We start from the raw sequence: 24,485 nt of genomic DNA on the forward strand, positions 1-24,485 counted from the left end.
TTTGCACTTGAAGGAAGCTTATTGAACAGCTGAAGAGCTGTGTGAAATTCTCCATTTTCATAAAGTTTTGTACCAGCATGTAACACATGTATGGGGTGTGCCATAAGTCTGTTGTCGATAGCAACCCTTAGGCATTGTATTGCACAGCATAGTGGCAGTCACTTGTGAACTTCACTAGTGTGCTGTACCCATAAGACAGCTGATGTTTGTGATTTGTTCATGGAATATTTTCTATGCATCCAATTCCATCTCAACAGGTATTTGCAAATTAAATTTATGATTTGAAGATAATTGGTCAGTAGTATAGCTTCCTCATTCAAGTAGTTCAAAGTCTGTTAACACAGAAGAGAATCTCTATTTTGTTGTGCAGTGTTTTGTGTGATCACCAACTAAATCTCAAAGAAAAGTGTCCAATGAGTTTGGGATAGGAAGAACAAGCCTACAAGGAATCCAGAAAATGTGAAACTGAGACCATTTAGGCTTTCCTTACTTCAAAGTTGATAATGCAGATATGTCTATGGAATTCTATGACTTGTACACACTCCAAAAAGAAGGTGATCACATGTTTTATAAAAGCTTTCTCTGGAGCAATGAAGCACTTTTAATTTGAATAGCAGAGTGAATAGACACAATTGTGTCTGCTGGGATTCTATAAATCCCCAGCTGGTGATGGAGGCAAAGTTAAGCTCTCCTTGTGTGAGTGTGTGAACAAGGATTTTCAGTGGTAGAATAATCAGGCCTTATTTTTTTAATGGTACTGTCAGTATATTATACGTCTCTGGTAGGTTCTGTTAATGACAAATGCTTATAATCTGCCAGCAGGCTTACAAATCATTTATCAACATACAATTATGGTAAATATTAGAGTGGTCGAATTTCATTGCACATAAATGTTCCCTATTCCAGAATATAATTTCTGGTGTGAATTGCATTTGATTTCTTGACAGACTTGCATGCTGACATTTAAGTGCCTTGACATTAACCCTGAAAGGTGTGTGTGTGTGTGTGTGTGTGTGTGTGTGTGTGTGTGTGTGCGCGTGTGTGTGCGTGCATGCGTGCGTGCGTGGGTGTGTGTGTCTTTATATATATATATATATATATATATATATATATACAAAGATGATGTGACTTACCAAACAAAAGCGCTGGCAGGTCGATAGACACACAAACAAACACAAAATTCAAGCTTTTGCAACAAACTGTTGCCTCATCAGAAAAGAGGGAAGGAGAGGGAAAGACGAAAGGATGTGGGTTTTAAGGGAGATCGTAAGGAGTCATTCCAATCCCGGGAGCGGAAAGACTTACCTTAGGGGGAAAAAAGGACGGGTATACACTCGCACACACATGCATATCCATCCACACACATACAGACACAAGCAGACATACTTAAAGACCATGAGGCAACAGTTTGTTGCGAAAGCTTGAATTTTGTGTGTATGTTTGTGTTTGTTTCTGTGTCTATCGACCTGCCAGCGCTTTCGTTTCGTAAGTCACATCATCTTTGTTTTTTTATATATATGTATAAGACTGACAACATTGCAGAAGATCACTCATCATTTGGACACTGCATAACAAAATATATGCTGTCGTATAGTTCAGAACCGTCTTTGTCTGCCTCACACTGGCAGCCCCACGTGTCACACACCACAAGCAATACAGATTAGCACGCTTACAATAATAATGATATTAGGTGGTTGGTACATTTAATATACACTCCTGGAAATGGAAAAAAGAACACATCGACACCGGTGTGTCAGACCCACCATACTTGCTCCGGACACTGCGAGAGGGCTGTACAAGCAATGATCACACGCACGGCACAGCGGACACACCAGGAACCGCGGTGTTGGCCGTCGAATGGCGCTAGCTGCGCAGCATTTGTGCACCGCCGCCGTCAGTGTCAGCCAGTTTGCCGTGGCATACGGAGCTCCATCGCAGTCTTTAACACTGGTAGCATGCCGCGACAGCGTGGACGTGAACCGTATGTGCAGTTGACGGACTTTGAGCGAGGGCGTATAGTGGGCATGCGGGAGGCCGGGTGGACGTACCGCCGAATTGCTCAACACGTGGGGCGTGAGGTCTCCACAGTACATCGATGTTGTCGCCAGTGGTCGGCGGAAGGTGCACGTGCCCGTCGACCTGGGACCGGACCGCAGCGACGCACGGATGCACGCCAAGACCGTAGGATCCTACGCAGTGCCGTAGGGGACCGCACCGCCACTTCCCAGCAAATTAGGGACACTGTTGCTCCTGGGGTATCGGCGAGGACCATTCGCAACCATCTCCATGAAGCTGGGCTACGGTCCCACACACCGTTAGGCCGTCTTCCGCTCACGCCCCAACATCGTGCAGCCCGCCTCCAGTGGTGTCGTGACAGGCGTGAATGGAGGGACAAATGGAGACGTGTCGTCTTCAGCGATGAGAGTCGCTTCTGCCTTGGTGCCAATGATGGTCGTATGCGTGTTTGGCGCCGTGCAGGTGAGCGCCACAATCAGGACTGCATACGACCGAGGCAGACAGGGCCAACACCCGGCATCATGGTGTGGGGAGTGATCTCCTACACTGGCCGTACACCACTGGTGATCGTCGAGGGGACACTGAATAGTGCACGGTACATCCAAACCGTCATCGAACCCATCGTTCTACCATTCCTAGACCGGCAAGGGAACTTGCTGTTCCAACAGGACAATGCACGTCCGCATGTATCCCGTGCCACCCAATGTGCTCTAGAAGGTGTAAGTCAACTACCCTGGCCAGCAAGATCTCCGGATCTGTCCCCCATTGAGCATGTTTGGGACTGGATGAAGCGTCGTCTCACGCGGTCTGCACGTCCAGCACGAACGCTGGTCCAACTGAGGCGCCAGGTGGAAATGGCATGGCAAGCCGTTCCACAGGACTACATCCAGCATCTCTACGATCGTCTCCATGGGAGAATAGCAGCCTGCATTGCTGCGAAAGGTGGATATACACTGTACTAGTGCCGACATTGTGTATGCTCTGTTGCCTGTGTCTATGTGCCTGTGGTTCTGTCAGTGTGATCATGTGATGTATCTGACCCCAGGAATGTGTCAATAAAGTTTCCCCTTCCTGGGACAATGAATTCACGGTGTTCTTATTTCAATTTCCAGGAGTGTATTTTGTTACTACAATCATCAATTCTTTCATCATTTCCTGTAGAGCCCTTCATTAAGGTGCGCTTTGAGTGATGTGTAATAATTGCAGTCGTAGGTAAGGCAGGTGATGAACTATGGAACATTGGCAGGACACTGAGAAAATGAAGGCACTCTACAAATGACACTGCTTACAAATTGTATGTACATATCATCTTAGAATATTGCTCAAGTGTGCGGTATTCATATGAAACAGGCCTAATAGGGAGTATTGGACATACACAAAGAAGGGCAGCACGGATGGTCACAGGTTTGTTTGAATCACAGAAACATTATAAAAGCTGAATAGGCAGGCACTTGAAGATAGACACCAATTATCCCCTGAAAGTCTACTTACAAAGTATGTTTGTAATTCTGTCCTTATTTCTTGATCACACTGCCTTGTTGAGCATCCCAACTATTCTTCTCCTTGCATAGCTGTAATGGCATTATTTTAGACAGTATGAGCAGAAATGAGGCACAGATGAAGAATGAGGGGTTAAAGCACTATGCCTAAGATGCTATAGAGATTTATTGGATCATAGATAAGTTGAAGAAAAGTTCTTAGAAAATTCTCTCATGTTGTCAGCAAGTCTGCTATCATACTTTGCATACAGTACTGTTGTGTGATATAAACTTCTGGGACACTGCAGTTAAAGTCAATAATATGTTTATTTACATATTCACGTAGTAAGAATATTATGTTGGCCTTAATGTGATAATTGAACATCTTACAGATGACTTTCCACAGCCCTTGGGATTCTCGTACTTACAAGACAATACATGTACTCTTTAATGGTACTTGAGATTTTTTTAATAAAAGATAGAAGAAGACCATAGTTGTAAATATTTGTCATGTATTATTGTTTTTCTGACATGTTCTACATCCTGGGGGACCTCCTCACTACAGATCAATTGGAATGAAAATAAAGCTTATCTAATCTAATGTTAGTAATTATTAAAATTTTTAACCACAGTACTAGAAGCAAAAGTAGTTTCCATGTAGACCATAGAAGATCTCCATATTGGGTTCAGAATTGAGTCTTATAAACAGGTGCAAAAGTTTGTAGCATGTAGCCAGCAGAAATCAACAGTGTCTGAAATCACTGAAGTTGCATTACATACTCAGTGTGAAGTATTAGACAATGGCATCATCTGAGTAGTGTAATAGGAGCAGCAGTGGCTGTTTTCAAACCAGCTGCTGTACTACTTGTACCATTAATAAGCCCCTCGTGCCCTGATATTTTATAGTGATTGCAGCAAATGTGCAGAATCTGATAATGAGTGTAGTAAATTTGTTTTTGAAAGAAACACAGTGAAAAGTATGAAAGTAAGATACAACACCAGGCCCTCAGTAAAAAAATGTAATGAACCTCTGAAAACTACTGTAATGAAGTGTAATGAACTCCCAAAAACTAAAGAAAAAAATACTGTTATAAGGAAAACAGGCATAGTTCACAGTGCGAATATAATCACGGCAATGCAAATAGTAACTCTTTCAACGAATTTCGTAATTCTTGTACAAAACATACACCAAAGTGCAACGTGACTTTACTCTCAGATACCCATGGAAGGAATCTTGCTGAAATCTTAAATAACTCATCAATCATCTTCAAGTGAGCAGTGTTGTGAAACGCGGCACAAAAACTAAAAACGTTGTACAAGGTGCCGACTTGAAATGTAAAATGTTGTGAAGCAATGATTTCATAGTTTGTATAGGTGGTGCAAATAATGTGGGAAGCAATGGAGCTGGTGACAGCATTGAAGCGCTGAAAAATTTACCTGAAGGAAATAAGCAGAAAAACATGGTAGTCACTACTGTCCTGCATTGGTATGACCTGATCAACAACTCATGTGTAAAGAAGGAAATAAGAAAAACAAATATTAGAATTAAGGCACTATGTCCAAACTATGGAAATTGTTCAGTTCTAGATATAGGGAAGTTGGATGGAGGTCAACACACTAACTCCATTTCATTTGAACTATAGAGGTAAATGTTATTTGTGTGAAAAATTAAATCAAATAATAAGAGAAAGGATCAAATTGGAAAGCTTTATACGAGGTGCTATACAAAATTTTTGGGACTGGTGCTGCCATCTGATGAAAACCTTACCTTTGGACTAATGGTAACCATCACCCTCGAAGTAGTTCCCATCCGCAAGTACACACCAGTCCCAGCACTTCTGCCACTGATCAAATGTTTTCTGAAAGTTCTATTCTCTGAGGGCATTTATCAATGCCAGCAATGCTAGTTGAATCCTCTCTAGAATGTTGAACTGACTGCCTTTCAACTCGAATTTCAGTTTTCGGAATAGCGCCAAGTCGCAAGGTGCCAAATCTGGCAAGTACAGTACGTGGGGTACATCCGCCATGTTGCTTTTTACCAAAAAGGTCCTGATGAGCAAGAATGTCTGAGAGTGTGCATTGTCATGATGCAGCAGCCAGTTCCCTTGATGCCAAAGTTCGGGCCGTCGTCGCTGCACATTTTCACGGAGCTGCTGCAAAATGTGACAGTAGTACGCGGAATTCACTGTTTAGTTGGGTGGGACGAATTCTTTGTGCACAATTCCCTCGGTATCAAAGAAAATGATGATCGTGCTCTTCACTTTGCTCTTCACCTGTCTCACTTTTTTGGGTCTTGGAGACCCCGGGCTCTTCCACTGGGACGATTGTTGCTTTATCTCTGGGTTATAACCGTAAATCCAGCTCTCGTCACCACTGATAACCTGTGACAAGAAGGTTGGATCATCAGATGCGGTCTGACGAAGGTCCAGGCACACTTCAACATGCTGTGCCTTCTCATAGGCAGTGAAATCCTTCGCACAAATTTTGTGGTGACATGATGCATGCCCAATTCATCAGTCAACATTCATTGACATGCCCCATAACCAGTACCCACTTCATCCGCAAGGTCTTGAATGGTTTGACATCAATCCACACACACCATTTGTTGAAATTTGGCAACAATGTCTGGTGTTGTGTAGCTAATGGGATTTCCAGTGTGAGCATCATCTTCGATGTCTGTACGGCCAGCCCTGAACTGAGCATGCCCCTCAAACACATGTGTACAGCTCATGCTCTGTCCCCAAACACTTGTTGAATCATTTCGAGGTTCTTCATAGCACTTTTCTCGAGATTCGCACAGAATTTGATACACATGCGCTGTTCTGTTCGTGGATCCATCGTAAAATCGCCACACACTAAACACAGAGTATTACGGAAATCACTGTGGACACGCAACATGTCCTCCCAGCTGAATTCCATTCCGCACACTGACTCATCAGGTATGCAGCTCTCACTACCTAGCGGTGCAAAAATCTACTACTCCTACTTTTCAGATGGCAGCAACAGTCCCAAAAATTTTGGATTCCACCTTGTATATAAAAATAGTTCGTTCACAAGTGAAAGTAGTCCTACAGAAACTTTTTTAGAGTAAAACAGCATTCAGCATGTGTACATGAAGGCGAAGTACTTGACAGCAACATCATAAATGACAGTAAATTCACAATATCACAAAAAGTCCAACATATTATCAACAAAATAGAACAAATTGATAGATTTTTAAATGTTAGTAGCCCTCATATTTATCTCGTGAATGAACTAGGGTGCGAAACTGAAGAAATGTATAGTATTAATTGAAGTTATTATAAAACTGCCAGTGTCTACTGCAGGAAACAACAAAAATGTGGGGGTGTTGTTATTTATATCAAAAATAATGTCCAGTGCAAAAAAATTGATTGGCTAGATAAACTTGCATGTGAGATGGTCCTTGAAATAGCTGAAATAAGAATAAATCTTAGAAATAGCAGTTCAATAATAGCTAGCCTGTGCAGATCCCCTAACAATAACATGGAAGAATTTTTCTGCCATTTAGAGGAACTTGTTGACAAATTCTCACCTCATAAAAACAGACTGTAATAGTAGGGGATGTGAACGTAGACTCCTTAACGAATAGTATAAATTATCTTAGATATATTGATATTTTACATTCATACACTCCTGGAAATGGAAAAAAGAACACATTGACACCGGTGTGTCAGACCCACCATATTTGCTCCGGACACTGCGAGAGGGCTGTACAAGCAATGATCACACGCACGGCACAGCGGACACACCAGGAACCGCGGTGTTGGCCGTCGAATGGCGCTAGCTGCGCCGCATTTGTGCACCGCCGCCGTCAGTGTCAGCCAGTTTGCCGTGGCATACGGAGCTCCATCGCAGTCTTTAACACTGGTAGCATGCCGCGACAGCATGGACGTGAACCGTATGTGTAGTAGACGGACTTTGAGCGAGGGCGTATAGTGGGCATGCGGGAGGCCGGGTGGACGTACCGCCGAATTGCTCAACACGTGGGGCGTGAGGTCTCCACAGTACATCGATGTTGTCGCCAGTGGTCGGTGGAAGGTGCACGTGCCCGTCGAACTGGGACTGGACTGCAGCGACGCACGGATGCACGCCAAGACCGTAGGATCCTACGCAGTGCCGTAGGGGACCGCACCGCCACATCCCAGCAAATTAGGGACACTGTTGCTCCTGGGGTATCGGCGAGGACAATTCGCAACCGTCTCCATGAAGCTGGGCTACGGTCCCGCACACCGTTAGGCCGTCTTCCGCTCACGCCCCAACATCGTGCAGCCCGCCTCCAGTGGTGTCGCGACAGGCGTGAATGGAGGGACGAATGGAGACGTGTCGTCTTCAGCGATGAGAGTCGCTTCTGCCTTGGTGCCAATGATGGTCGTATGCGTGTTTGGCGCCGTGCAGGTGAGCGCCACAATCAGGACTGCATACGACCGAGGCACACAGGGCCAACACCCGGCATCATGGTGTGGGGAGCGATCTCCTACACTGGCCGTACACCACTGGTGATCGTCGAGGGTACACTGAATAGTGCACGGTACATCCAAACCGTCATCGAACCCATCGTTCTACCATTCCTAGACCGGCAAGGGAACTTGCTGTTCCAACAGGACAATGCACGTCCGCATGTATCCCGTTCCACCCAACGTGCTCTAGAAGGTGTAAGTCAACTACCCTGGCCAGCAAGATCTCCGGATCTGTCCCCCATTGAGCATGTTTGGGACTGGATGAAGCGTCGTCTCACGTGGTCTGCACGTCCAGCACGAACGCTGGTCCAACTGAGGCGCCAGGTGGAAATGGCATGGCAAGCCGTTCCACAGGACTACATCCAGCATCTCTACGATCGTCTCCATGGAAGAATAGCAGCCTGCATTGCTGCGAAAGGTGGATATACACTGTACTAGTGCCGACATTGTGCATGCTCTGTTGCCTGTGTCTATGTGCCTGTGGTTCTGTCAGTGTGATCATGTGATGTATCTGACCCCAGGAATGTGTCAATAAAGTTTCCCCTTCCTGGGACAATGAATTCACGGTGTTCTTATTTCAATTTCCAGGAGTGTATAATTACAAACATGTGAATTCAATACCAATGAGAAATGCATGTGACTCTCAGACATGTATTGACCATGTTATTACAGACTTAAGAAAGGAAGACTTTGTAGTTAGAACTGTCGAGAAGCACATTTCAGATCATAGTGCATTAGTCCTATAGCTTCATACAGACAAAGAAATAGTATCTGATGGGGACCTCTTTACCTATAAAAGAAAGATTGACTATCACACATTAAAGGAAACCCTGGCACACATAAATTGGCATCCGGTAGGCCTATATGAAATAGAAGATATTAATGAAAAGTGGGACAAATTTTATACAACATCAACCAGTTGTCTTAATCAAGTGTGCCCAGTGTTCAAAATACTAGAGAAAACTTACAGTTCCAGCAATCTGAAATTTCCCCCTAACATGATGAAATTAAAGGATGATATGAAGGATTTATACAGAGTGAATCAAAATTCGCGCACTCAGGCTTTGCAGCACAACTCCTCACATGCCAGCGATAAAAAAATGTCTGTCACAAAATTTTGTCTGGCAAGTACATCTGGCAGAAAAAGGACATTGAGGAGTGGCAATCTGGCAACACTGTAACCAAATGTATGGTAACTACCTCTGCCAGCAAATGTTATTTATGCTATACAGATGGTGCAGTGGATAGAGTTTTGGATTAGCATGCAGGAGGTCGATCGCCAACAGCGTTTGCAGTGGATCCTCTAGAAAACATTTGCACTTACTTACTACAATTTTAGAAATGGAAGACTGGTCATCTTTGAAAGAAGCCCTTTCCATGTCATGGGCATGAATTTGTTTGGACTAATTCATCTACTAGATGTGAAACCTATTTTCTTCGTACCATGCTCCAGTGTTCCCATAGATTAGTACCAACTATTATTCTTGTCTCGTTCAGGTCCATTACATTTCATTTGGGCCTTATGTTACCAGTAGGACTAGCAATGTGCTTTGCAAATAATGGCCAATCTTGGTTACTATTTGTTTGTGTTATCACCATGGTCCCACTAATTATGACTTTCAACACAGTCTGGTAACTGCATGCTGTTTAGTACATATCTCAATGCATTATTATTATTGTTATTATTATTATTCTATCATTGGGATTGTGGGAACATCATCTCTATTACTGTTAGGGAAACAGTGTAATTCGAAACCGAACATTTCACAATTAGCGGTGTAGGAATGAATTATGCAGAACAATATCTGTCAGAGGGGTAATGCTCATTAGGTGGAACAGTGCACAGGACTGACAGTGTGTTTATACTGTATGCACTGCCCGCCAGATAGAGATTAGTTGCGAGCGGAGTAATGCGCCTGTGACAGACTCCCATGTATATGCGTACACATATCTAATTTTCTCATTGTAAACCTCTAAACCAGTGTGGCAGATATATCACATACACAAACGATGAATATGTGGATATGCTTCTGGTCCTTGGTGGATCTGATAACCAGGCTGGTGTTACCACTTGTGAATGTGCTGCTAGATTCTTCAGTGATGCCATCCAGATGAAAATGTGTTTCGTCTTCTGGAAATGCGCCTTCAGGAGTTAGTTTCTCTCCTTCCACCATCGTGAGACAGAGTTCATCCACAGACTTGCCATACTCCATCTACTGAGGAAGCTATTCTGGAGGTCATACACCAAGAACATCAGTGAAGTACAGGTAGCGTAGCAAGGCAGCTGCGTGTCTTGCAATGCACGGTTGTTAACATGCTGCACCACTTTTATTAAGCTTGTATCCTGCAGACTGCCTTCAGTGGATGCAATTTTGTGAATTGTTCCAACAACAATAGGAAGCCAACAATGACTTTGTGAACACCGTAATATGGTCAGATGAAGCAGCATTCACTCGTGAGGGTGCCTTCAATATGCACAATGCCCACCATTGGTGTGAGGTTATCCTGCATGTCACCTGCAACTGTGAATATAAATTTCACTTTGGTATCAATGGCTGGGCTGGAATATAGGGAAACAGGTGTTTGGGCCCCTCCATGTTGCCTGTCTGGTTGACTGCATGAATGTATCATGCACTGCTCTCAAACTACCCGCGTGATGTGCTGGAAGATGTTCCACTATATGTTCAGCAGAGGATATGGTTCCAACATGATGGTGAATCTCCACACTCTGGAATTAATGTGTGACAGTATTTGGACAGAACATTTCTAGGGAAATGGCTCAGACATGCGTGTCCAGTTGTATGGCCACTGTGTTCACCTGACCTAAATCCCCTGGATATCTTCCTGTAGGGACACCTGAAGGAGCATGTGTATCTACTCCGCTGACAAATGTGGTAGTGTGTGTTCATGCTGCTCTTGTTACTGTGGACACAGCTTTGCTGTGAAGTGTCCAGAGCAGGTTGCACAATGTTTGGACATGCAGGGAGGTTGCTTTGAGCATCTGTTGTTCTGAGGGCAATGTATTCTGTTGTGAAGGTCATGCAGTCATTAATAGGGACATTATTATTGTCACTGGTTGCTAATATGTGACATCTAAGTTCTCATATTACATTTAGTATAAATAACAAGTAGATTTTTTGTTATTGTACTGTGCTATCATCTTTAGAATCTCAAAATTGACATTGTTTTTGTAGTTATTCTGTCCTATGACAGGCCATTTGTTTCAACTGTCAATTTCTTATTTGTCTAACCACGTATTTGTTATGTTCAGCGTTACAAAATGTTGTAAATTTAGGATACATGTGATCTAAGAAATGGTGTATATTACAGTATGAAATGTCAGAATGAAATTAGCAAATAAAAAACAGTGCACCCAAACCCAGGATCGAACCTTCAACCTCTGTGTGCTAACCCAAAACTCCATCCGCTGCACCATCTGTACAGCATTACTAAGTTCTACTGGCACAGGTAGTTACCATACATTTGGTTACGGTATTGCCAAATTTCCACTCTTTAATGTCCTTTTTATGCGAGATGTACTCGCTGCTCAAAATTTTGTGACAGACACTTTTTTATCACTGGTATGTGAGGAGTCGCGCTGTGAAGTCCGAGTGCGCCAATTTTGCTTCACCCTGTATATTCATTTTAGAGACAGCAAGCTGCAGTACTTCCAATTTAGATACAAAGCCTGTAGAAAAATCTATAGGGAAGCACGTAAGACATTGAAAGCACAGATGTATGCTGAACAGATGAGGCAATCTAGTAATGTTACCAAAACAGTGTGAAGTATAGTAAATATGGAAAGAGGAGGGATCTACAATGCAGTGGGCAATAACATAATAATAATAAGTGACAATGAAAAATTGCTGAGTGACCCAAAGGAAGTATGTGACAGATTCATAGACCAGTTTAGTAAGGTGAGAAGGGAGGATGTGATCGACCAACCACAGGTGCTAAATTCCAGTATTGTAAGTAATCCATTCTTCCTGAGGTGTGATACAGAATTGGAAATCCTGAAAACCATTTCCAACTTAAAAGCAGATACATCCAGTGGCTGGGATGACATCTCAGCAAAATTTCTGAAAAAATGCAGTAATGAATTAATAAAACCACTAAAACATTTAATAAACAGCTCTTTGAATCAGGGGTCATTTCCTGACCTATTAAAAATCATTGAAATAAGACCAGTGCATAAAAATGGAATAACTACAGAAATACAAAATTATAGGCCTATCTCATTGACATCAATACTTAGTAAGCTGTTGGAAAGGCTACTTCTTGATCAATTTGAATCATTTTTCTGTAAGTACAATCTATTAAAATGTCAGCATGGTTTCAAGAAGGGTTGGTCTACAATAACAGGTGTAGCTACATTTTTGCAAGTGGTACTGAATAAACTTGATGATAGAAACAAAGTTATTGGCACCTTTTTAGACTTATCCAAGGCTTTTGACTCTGTAAATCATTCTGTTCTCCTACATAAGTTTGAAACTTATGGGGTCAGAGGAGTAGCTTTAGATTTGTTAAGATCCTGCCTTGCTGACTGGAGACAATGTGTAAAGCTGTAGCATACAACTGGGAGACATACATAAACAGTAAAATCATCTTATAAAATTCTTAACTGTGGAGTCCCTCAGGGAAGCATTATCGGGCCTTTTTTGTTTATTGTATTCATCAATGACATAAAAATTCCACAAAATTCAAACCTAGTAAATTATGCTGATGATATCTCCTTCATGAGTCGGGGCTCTACAAAACAGCTAGCAGGGCAAAATAATCCAAAGAACATTAGCCTCGTCACAGAATATCTCACCAAAAACAAATTGGCACTAATTAAAGACAAGATAATTCTGATGGATTTTCTGCTAAATTATAAATCAAGACAAGTGGATGCAGAACCAGAGCTTTCAGTTGAAATGACTGATAAACATAGATTCCTGGGTATTATAGTAGATGAACATCTTACATGGAAGGAGCACATGTAAAAAAAAACTCCTGTAACACCTACCTACTAAAACACCTTTCTAACATAATAGCACAACCTGTTTTATGACAAATCTATTTTGGAATTATACACTCCCACCTGCAGTATGGTGTAGAGATTTGGAGTGGGGCACCAGCGTTATACATGGATAGGGCTTTTAGAGCCCAGAAAAGAGCAATTAGGATAATAGCTGATATTAGTAAACATCAGTCCTGCAAAGAATATGTCATTAAGTAGATTAGATTAGATTTACTTTCATTCCAATTGATCCGTAGTGAGGAGGTCCTCCAGGATGTGGAACATGTCAGAAAAACAACAATACATGACAAATACTTACAGCTAAAACAAATAAGCTAATGTACCATTCCACAAGTCCCAAGTGGAATGATCGTCATTTTTTAATGAACACTATGCGAAAGAGTCATTTTACAAATACTAATGCGCTGAATTTAAAATAAAAAGTTTTTATTTATTTATAAGCTAATAAACATGTAATACAACTACTGTAATACTTATTTACAATGAACACATTACTGCACTGAAATGGTGCAGAATTTAGATTATACTTACACACACATACACACACACACACACACACACACACACACACACACACACACACACACACACACACACACACACATAAATTTTCAATGAACACATTACTGCACTGAAATTGTGCAGAAGTTATATTGTACTTATATACAAATCAGTTGGTTTTACTAAGAAATCCATCAATGGAGTAGAAGGAGTTGGCCACCAATAAATCCTTTAGGTTTCTCTTAAACTGAATTTCATTGGTTGTTAAGCTTTTTATGGCTGCTGGCAAGTTATTGAAAATGTGTGTTCCTGAATAATGCACACCTTTTTGTACAAGACTAAGTGACTTTAAATCCTTGTGATGATTATTCTTATTTCTAGTATTGATTCCATGAATTGAGCTGTTGGTTTGAAAAAGTGATATATTTTTAATGACAAATTTCATTAAGGAATAAATATATTGGGAAGCAGTAGTTAGTATCCCTAGTTCCCTAAACAGGCTTCTGCAGGATGTTCTTGAGTTCACACCACATATAACTCTTACTGCACGTTTTTGTGCCCGGAAAACTTTAGCTTGGCTTGATGAATTACCCCAAAAAATAATCCCATATGGCATTATGGAATGAAAGTAAGCATAGTATGCCAGCTTTTTCATTTTTATATCCCCTATGTCTGACAAAATTCGCATTGCAAACAGAGATTTGTTAAGACGCTTCAGCAGTTCTGTGGTGTGCTCCTTCCAGTTGAATTTATTATCAAGCTGTAATCCCAAGAATTTAACACTGTCCACTTCTTCTATCTTCTTGTCATCGTATGTTAGACATATACTCTTGGGACACCCCTCACAAGTTCTGAACTGCATGTAGTGTGTTTCTTCAAAGTTTAGTGACAAAGAATTGGCTAGGAACCAGTGATTAATGTCCACAAATATTTTATTGGCTGATCTTTCTAAGACTACACTTGATTTGCTATTTATTGCAATGTTTGTATCATCGGCAAACAAAACAAACTTGGCATCTGGTAATGTTACTGATGAAAGGTCATTGATATACACATACTAACAGTGTATTCATTGTTTGTTCTCAGAACTATACTGTTTGTAAAAGAAGTATGGAGCACAGTGTAATCTATACAAGAAGAAGAGAGGATTACCACATAAAATTTAGTAATAAAACAGCAACAGATCATAGTCCATCTTCTGCTGGAGGATGGTTTTATAACAGATTGCCAAATAATATAAAATTGTTAAATGGAAACATATTTAAGACAAAATTAAAGCAACTGTTGATTGATAGATGTTTGTCCTCCATCAAGGATTTGTAACATTGTTGTGTATAATTTATGTTTACTCCTAAACTTTTTAAAATGTTCTTGTGTTTGTAAACAGACTATGTCCACGACTGTTAAGTTATTATGGACAAATAAACCTTTTTATTTATTTATTTATTTAAGAATGAAAGTCCCATGTATAAAAAAGCTACAGATGTATGATTACAAAAGAGTTAATGTGTTAAACATTTGACAGAAACATGAGAAACACTACGGCTGAAGACACACAAACCTAATTATGCTGATTTTATCAGCCTGGATTATTCACCAATAATGGAGAAGTCAAAGCCAAAACCAAAAATGTTTGAAGTGTTAGAAGTCACTAAGTGTTCTGCATTTCACACACTGGATGAGCATTGTCTGGATAATATGTGCTCCACTTTGAGAAACTTGACAGTGTGCTAAATCATTAACATAAAATTGTACATGTTAGTGAGTTAATTATTACAGCATTTTAAATTTTTAAATTTTGTCAATTCATACACAGAAAATTAAATTTTGGTTGCCATTATGTTTTGGTGAAGATGCTGTCTGGATGAATGAATAAATTAATAAAATACAACAATGATATATGTAGTAAAGTATCACAAAAGACATGTAGGCCTTATTAAAAAAGTTTTATGCAAAACTCAGTTACACATGATGAACTCTCTTATGCTTTTGTAATTTATCTAAGTAAAAATGACTCTATAGTAGCTAGCTGCAAATTACTCAAAATTAAGCTAGGTGTGGAGAATTTATTGAACCATTTCATATCAACTCTCTGTATTACACTTATTTTAAAAGTTATTTTTCCTGTTTCTACATTTCTACTTTACCTTCTGTCAGGATCATTCCTAAGTTCATTCAACATGGTATCTATTATGTACTGTACTCCTGCTCTTTGTGTTGCCTGCTTGCCTGTAAAATTGAAAAGGTTTATTTAATCAAAAAGTACCACATTTTTAAAAACATATTCTTTTAAAGTATCTGTGTTAATGACATCATCTATACTGCAAACACTAAGATACAATGACAGACATGTTATTTTCTTTTTGCAGTGTTATTATGTGAAGGATGTTATCAAGTATTGTTTGTGAGTATTCATCCACCAGAAAATCTTTTCTGATGCACAACAAAAAACTTACTTCCATAGTAGTATTGATCAACTGTCTTTAGCCATCCCACATCATCATGAGAATGAGGTATGATATGAACATTAATGTAGCCTGGTTTAGTTGCATGGCATGCCTGAAACAAGAAATGTTCAGAATATAACAAAATAAATAACTTCTAAACACATTGCTGTGTGTGAAAATTGCTAGTCAAATGGATAAAACTTGTAAAACACATTACTTACTAAAGAAGGTCATTTTGTCTCATTCTGAAGACTAGAAAGGACTTTGTCATGGAGAAATTGGTAAGGTTTGAAGCTCTTATATGCAGCAATTACAGTTTATTCATTCAGTTGTTCTTTCAATCATCATGTTTAATAGATGTCATCAAATGGGAACCTTCAGTTATATGGAGCATTGCAAGGTATTCATTAACCATTAAATTGAATGATACTCTGGAGAAACTGGTAAGGTTTGAAGCTCTCATATGCATTAATTACAGTTTATTCATTCAGTTGTTCATTCAATAATCATGTTCAATAGATGTCATCAAAAGGGGGACCTTCAGTTATATGGAACATTGCAAGGTATTCATTAACCAGTAAGGTGAATGATGTACTGGAGAAATTGGTAAGGTTTGAAGCTCTCATATGCATTAATTACAGTTTATTCATTCAGTTGTTCATTCAATCATCATGTTGAATTGATGTCATCATGAAGGGGAACCTTCAGTGATATGGAACGTTGCAAGGTATTCATTAACCATGATGCACAGCAACTTAGCCTATGTACACTGTTTTAACAATAACATGTCACTTTACTGCTTAGTAATATTTGCACTTACACTAGCTAAATCTAACCAGTTAATTGAAGGGAAAAATCCAGTACTTTATAAAAAAAAGGTTACTGTTCCCTATTTAGATTTGTTAGTTGATATTTATCTTGTATTGGTAGTTTAATGTAGACTTGATTACATTGTTATTTTTCAAAGAAGATACTTACCCAAATCTGTCAATATAGAAGTGTGTGTACAGTAGTATATGTTTGTAATGCAGCTTTATACTGAACACTGCTACTTGCCATGAAGCAAACTGAACTTGCCAGTCTTTGAAACTAAGCTAGATAATTTGTAGGAGTGGCTAAAGATGTATGTTTTTAATTTTTTTAATTGGTAGGGATTTTAAAATTCTTTTTTTGTGTTAGATGATAGTTTATTGAATACATTTGGAACTACATAATTCCACTCTGCATACTACACACAGGGACAAAGAGTACATGAAAGTTTTATTTGGGCCTTGTCCTGTGATTGTGCAGTCACCAATTGAACCTGATTTTTATTACTGGCAACAAAGACAATTAAGGATCATGCATGTAATGTGTATAGAGACTTTTAAACTAAAGGACTTCCATGGCATGTGAACATCCTTCTGTAATTAGTTACCTCGTCTGACGGGTGATTTATGTATGGACAGATAGTTTCTGTATGTGTTCCAACAACAGCATATTAGATGAAAATTGATAAAAAAATGCAGGAATAATGGTGGCTTTTGTAAAAGGCCTCTTGTTAGTACAGTTTTTTGTAAGGCATTTATGTATGAAAATACTGGAATGTGATGATGTTAAAAGACAATCCCCCCTGTCCCACCGTTTCCTCTCAGGGAAAGGAAAAAATATAGTTAAGTGTATATTTTTCAAGAAAAGATTCAAAAGTTGGTATTACATTGGTGTTTAACAGAGTCAAAACTGGAGCTTTCTTATGGCTACTTACAAGTCACCATTTATCTTCCAAATTATTAAAAATACTCCATACCCTCAGGTCTTTCCCCATCTCTAAAAACTATTGCAGGGTCTCCTCACTCAGTGTATTGATAAATAGGAAGAAGTCAATAAATATGTATAAAGTGAGAGCCTAAGTGCACCTTGTGTCACCTCAATCCATGACATTAGGCACTGCAGTCATTATAGGTGCTCAAGTTTCAGCACTTATAGACTGGGAAAGAAATCCTTATGATACATGCTGTTTCCAGTCAAACTTCAATCTGAATTGTCCTAAGTCATAAGTGTGTGGCTGTCATAACAGTATACACTGATCAGCCGGAAGATTATGACCACAGACCTACTACCTATACAAAACTGTCCAGGTGACAGCAGCATTACCCAGCAAGAAACGACTACTAGTCAGACAGACACATGGTGCATGTAGTATCAGTGAGTATGCTGTTCTTGTGTAGAATGGGGAAGGTGCACAATCTATCTATGTTTGACCGAGGGCATATTGTGATGGCCCAGAGGTGTTCGAAAAGTGTTGTGATGAGCATCTTCGACACATGGTGAAACCAAGATGAAACCAAGTCCATATGTCTTGGTGTTGAGCAGCCACCCATGACTACAAATGTTGGACTTTGGAGGCTGAACAGGCTGATAAAACAGGGCAGGTGGCGAACTTTGATTGAACTAACATCAGACTTCAATGTTGGACAGAGTACAATGTGCCTGAACGTACAGTGCACCAAATACTCCTACTGATGAGTGTCTGCAGCTGATGACCCATGCACTTGCCAATGTCAACTCCATGACATCAGCAATTATGACTGAAATGGGCATGTGACCACTGGTACTGGATGTGGGTGCAGTGGAAGAGCATTGCATGGTCTGCTGAATCCCAATGGCAGTGGCATTTTTCAGCAAGATAATGCACCATGTCACAAGACCAGGAGAGAGAGATGTAGTGGTTCCAGGAAAACAGTGGGAAGTTCAATTTGATGTGCTGACCCCCTTCTCCCCTCCCCCTCCCCCCCCCCCCCTGCACCCCGTCCCCCCCCCCCCCCCCCTCTGCCCCAAATTACAAGATCTGAACCTGATCAAACACATCAGGGATGTGATCGTATGTGGCATCAGAGGTCATTGCCTCCTCCATGTAATTTACAGGAATTGGATGACTTGTGTGTGCAAATGTAGTGCCAACTCCCTCCAATGACCTGCCAAGGCCTACCATACCATGATACATTGAAACCATTATCTGTGCCAAAGGTGGACATATCAGCTATTATGTATGTGGTCATAATGTTTTGGCTGATCATTGTATGAGAAATCTTTTGCTAAGGTCACTGTCATACATTACTTACATAGATTCCATTACTTGAGGTTGTACTCCAGCATTGAATTAATGCCAGGAGCATTGTTCAGAAGTCCATCAGGGCTGTGATAGATATTCTTAGTGTGTGGTTATCAGTCTTTTGTGTGACTGAATAATGTAACCAAAAAAAGCAATGTTTTGCATGCTGGTGGCCACTTTTATATTAGTTATTTTACTTATTTACAGTAATTTTAAACTTATAAGATGTGTTTTTTAGAAATAAAATAAGCATAACAGGCTATTAGTTATGGTAGTGTAACCTTCTGGTACTGTATATAAGTAATTATCTCTAGTTCGTTTGTATCTACATCAGTTATCTGCAAATCCTTATAAAGAATATGGCAAATTATACTGTTTATTGTGCTGTTTAATGTTTGTTCCATTCAGTTCAGGGATGGAGCAGGGAAGAAATGACTGCATATTTGTCTTAGTGTGAGCTGTTACTAGTCAAATTTTATTTACATGTAGACTATAGGAGCAAAGCAGTCCTGTACAAACATTTGATGTCTCCTATTACATCAATCATATATAGATCCCACACATCTGGGCAACATCCAGTATGGGTCATATTGGCGATTTAGAAGTAATTTTTCTTCAGATAGCCTGAAGTTTCCTAGTATCTTAATACTGAAGCTCATCATTTAGTTTAGTACCCTTGAATAGGACTAAGTGATCAGTACATTGCAGATAAATGCAGTGTTGCAATCTGTACAATATGAATAACTGAGTGAAACTATTTGTGTAGTCATAATTTGTTCCTCTTTCATATCTGGTGAGAGCATAACTTTATAGTGCTCTTCATATAGAGTTCATTACCAATCTTTACACAAAACTGATGTCTTGTCAAGATCTGATTCTGCATATTTGCAGAAAAGGTTGTAACATTTCCTTGTATATAAACATATCAGCAGTCTGCTATTGCAGCTGAAATTATAAGTATTTCATCAATACATAACATGATCAGTATTTGTTGTACCACAGTCTTCTGGGTGACAACTGCAATTACTTCTGGGCCTGTGAACAGTTCTCTGTTCAGGATAACATTCTGCATACCATCTGCCAAGAATTCCTGAGCTCAGTCACAGTCTGGTTAGATATCTCATATAGACATATTTTCTTGAGTATGCATCAGTTTAATAATATGTAAAATGCTTCTTTGAAAGTCAAGAAATACTAAATCCACTGTATATTGCTTCCTCCCATGACTTTTAGAATATTATGTAAAGAGTGTGAGTTGCACTTGCAGGATGGTTATCTTTCGGAACCCATGCTGTTTCCTGGGACTAAAGTCATTTTCTATTGTGTTATATTTTCTAACTTATTCCTCATCCCTTAAGATTCTCATATGTTGTGGGAGGATAAACAGCATGCAACATGTAAGTGAAGGATGTCAATAAGGTAGTGTGCCCTACTATCTATGAATGAATGAATTAATGTGTTTTCTGTAACAAACTTTCCCATGGATATCTAAGAAGATATAAATCCATGTTAACACTGCTATAAGCATAATGACTAGAGTACAGACAAAGTTTGGTAATTCTGAGACTGAAACTTAATTCAGCAGAAAAATGAATACCAAAACTTCATTTTAGAAAAACATTCGGAAAAGAAACATATGGTGCATTGCCATCTTTTAAATGTTGTATTGTTGTAAAGATGAATGTATAAGCTATTGTTGCTAGTGATTCTGTGAAGCAGCAGTGAACACTGACGTTAACAACAAAAACACATCTAGCTTCTAAAGAGAATATCAAACTGAACTGACTGTCAAGTCCCAATGATTTGTTACACATACCTTCACCATGAAACAGGTAACCATAACAAGTGGGCAACATGACTCACAATTATTTAAAAGAGCACTATAAATAAGCTACTATACTACTGCCATATACTGATTGAGATCTGCCTTGTGCAGAAACCTTGATCAGATATTGAAGAACAGTATGGTACAGTGAAAAGTTGCTTCTACCAAGTTCTTTTGCACTATTGTTACTGCATGGGAGCACAATACAAGTGATATTTAATGCACCAAAAAGAAAGAATCTGGGGCAATATCAAGATTCATTTTATTTATAGTCTACGAAGATCAACATAATTAGGAAACTGCTGTTTAATATACATTATGTTGTAATGTACACTGTAAAAGTACAACTTGCAAATCTCCATGTATTCATAATTTCTACCTCTACATATTGCTACAGCTAGATTATAAATGAATATCTTGCTTACACTGTAACCACATGTAGACTCTTCTTTGGCATTTTTGACAGGAAGAGATGTTGTGAAAATTGGTAATACTAATAATATTAATATTAAATACATGTTTATAAAATTTACACTGATGGTTGCTCAACAGCTGGTCTTGTTCCAATGAAATCCTTTTGAAAAGTTTGATATACTTATACTGGAAGCTTATCACCACAAAGTTAGCACTTGAACTCAAACATCAAATGACCCATTAGGATTATCTTATCATTGCCACTTAGTGTAACTTTTATCTGACACCTTGTTTTGTACTTTCCATAACAATCAGAAAAACGTACCCATACAGCACACTTCTATTTCAATATTGCACAATTACGTGACCATTTCATCTTACAACATATACCTAATTTTAATTAAATTTATACTATGGAAAAGAGGATATTTTTCTCAGTTTAAGTTGTGTCAATAACTAAAGGAGAATGTTTCATATCTGAAATTCTGGAGTAGAAGACTATATTCATGCAATAATGAAGCTGTTTTAAGTATTTTAATTAACATGGTAACTGATACTCGTTAGTTTCATTTTCAGTTAATGTTCTCAGGCACTTTTTAGTAACTGGCCATTTTTTGAACACATAATGCTGGAGTTTATTTTTGACATCAGGTTTATGTTATATAATAATACATGAAACTGGAATATGAAAATAAAAAAAATATACATCAAACTTACGATTCCAACATCAATCCACTGTAGGAAGTGTCTATTAAGAAACAAATAATCAGCGTGGAAGGTTACCATTTATAGAACTTTCTTCATTACTGCTCAAAGTGTATGTCATCATTTTTATCACAACACGATTGTTGCTAATAACATCCAGTTCAATAATGAATTTGGTGCTATTTGGAGTTTGATTACCTAAAGCCACATCTTTAGCCACACAGAGGTCTTCTTTATAACATAATTTCACATTTAATAGCCTAAGAGTACTACACTATAAATGTTACAGATACACTGCACACATTTGTTTGGAAGTAGCTGTGTCCTACCCATTTTCTTAAGCTCTATAATATGTCAGTCAGTTGCTACAATAATGCTGCAATATTCTTTGTATTTAAATTGAGAAATGTCTTGCTAATAGCACTTAGAACAGAAGTGTTATTAAGTGTGACTAATGGAGAAGCACCTAGTATTATTCTTTGTTTATGTATGCTGTTTATGTATGCTGTAGTCATATCAGAATCACCTGTCAGTTGAGGATTCTGATGTAATTCCTTTTTTTTTTCTTCAAAGATGCAATCTTATTTAACATTTGCAATATCCTTAATGTGTCATCCCATCTAGTTAATAGCTGCATTTATACTTTTCTAGTTTGTTTGGTATGGAAAATGTATTTGCTTGACTCATTGTCTCATTTTGCATTGATGAATGATGTTAATCTAATAACTTTTAATGATATATGAATTCTCAGTAGCTGTTCTCTTATTGCATTTATCTGCTGTCTTTTTATTGCTGTGATAATTCTAATCCAGTTGTATTTTTTTGTACTAACACCTTGTTATATTGGTTTGATTCCTTCTTTTGTTCGTGAACTGCAAGTCCATTTAAATTGTTTTTTTTTTTAATTTTTTAGGCATAATACTTTATTTTTCCAGTTCTTCTTCTAATTCTAAGTAAATTGTGATTATTTAACTTCATCCATGAGTACATCTACTGTTTGTAGACACAACTTGTAGAAGGTCACCATCTGTGCAAGTGTCTATGGATTAATTGTATCAGTGCTGATGACTGCTGATGACTGGCCTTGAAGCTTTTCCAGATGCTAATATCTTGGCCTGGAAGACATGGAGTATAGCAGAGAGTACAGGACTCCTTGCTAAGGTGCCTTATGGGACTTTGGTGCCAGACAAGCCGTTTACTCTCTCTACAGCAGTCATTAATCAAAATGGTCCCTTAAAAGTGAGGCAAAATATTGATGCATTCTTTGATCTTTTATGTTTTGAGCACATGATTTTTGAATACACAGATCATGCATAATGCCTCATTCTTTGATTGTTAGTCAGATGTGGAGATAGTGATATGTATCATTCATTCCAAACTCAGGATGTCTTAAATATTGGCTCTGTAAATTGTAAACAATTGTCTGCCAGTGTCACCTCAGCAGTCTTTCAATAACAAGAACCTTCACTAGGCAACACTGGTTAATGTAGAGGGCATGGATACCTCATAAAATAAACTTCGAAAAATGCCTTCCTTTGTCAAACATTTTTGTTGTAGAAATAGGCCAGTGAAATGTACACATTTCTCTCTCAATGATCTGACAGAATAGAAAATGGGATGAAATTTTGTCTGGGCTCTACTACTTGGCACTCAATACTAACTTTGAGTCCCCTGGAGAAGGCACTAGATGTCACCATTGATGGAATTAATTAGAATAGTAATAAGCTAGACACTTCATGTTATGCATCTGTTGGCTTGATGATACAGACTGAGAACCTCTCCTGCTAATGATAGGGAGTTACTGCTGGCATCCATCTCATGTGATACCTGAGAAGAAAAGTTGCTACTCACCATATAGCAGAGACGCTGAGTGGCGATAGGCACAACAAAAAGATTCACACAATTAAAGCTTTCGGCTCTTAAGGCCTTTGTCAGCAGTAGACACACACACACACACACGCACACATGCACACACACACACACACACACACACACACACACACACACACACACACACACACACACATACTCGCATAAATGCAACTTCCTCCTTACCCCCACCCAGTCGCCACTCCCATCATGCACTGGTGCTGCTGTTCACACTGTGGTTTCAGCTCTCTGAGACTGCAGATGTGTGTGCAAGTTGCGTTTACATGAATGTGTGTGAGTGTGTGAGTGTGTGTGTGTGTGTGTGTGTGTGTGTGTGTGTGTGTGTGTGTGTGTGTGTGTGTGTGTGTGTGTGTGCACGCATGCGTGTGTGTATGTCGTCTACTGCTGATAAAGGCCTTAAGGGCGGAAAGTTTTATTTGTCTGAATCTTTTTGTTGTGCCTATTGCAACCCAGCATCTCCGCTATATGGTGAGTAGCAACTTTCCTTCTCTGGTATTGTTACATTCCTTCCTGGATTTTCCATTGTTTGATTCATGTGATACCTGTATGTACTAGGAGACAAAGTTGCATTTAGAAATACTATCTGGTAAGCGTATCAGCCACCTGCTGCTCTGAAG

At 39.2% G+C, this 24,485-nt stretch overlaps 1 protein-coding gene across 1 annotated transcript in view; it reads right to left on the reverse strand.

The window, feature by feature from the left end:
• Positions 1-21,439, reverse strand: part of LOC124783390 (lysosomal alpha-mannosidase-like) — a 99,064-nt gene extending 77,625 nt beyond the window's left edge. The window contains exons 1-3 of the mRNA XM_047254017.1: positions 21,285-21,439; positions 15,953-16,055; positions 15,644-15,725 (exon numbers count right to left, since the gene is read on the reverse strand). Coding sequence (XP_047109973.1) covers positions 15,644-15,725; positions 15,953-16,055; positions 21,285-21,377 — 278 coding nt within the window. The 5' untranslated portion in view covers positions 21,378-21,439. The remainder of the gene's footprint in view (positions 1-15,643; positions 15,726-15,952; positions 16,056-21,284) is intronic.
• Positions 21,440-24,485: the final 3,046 nt, after the last annotated feature.

Source organism: Schistocerca piceifrons, chromosome 1 (assembly GCF_021461385.2).
Source record: "Schistocerca piceifrons isolate TAMUIC-IGC-003096 chromosome 1, iqSchPice1.1, whole genome shotgun sequence".
NCBI lineage: Eukaryota > Metazoa > Arthropoda > Insecta > Orthoptera > Acrididae > Schistocerca > Schistocerca piceifrons.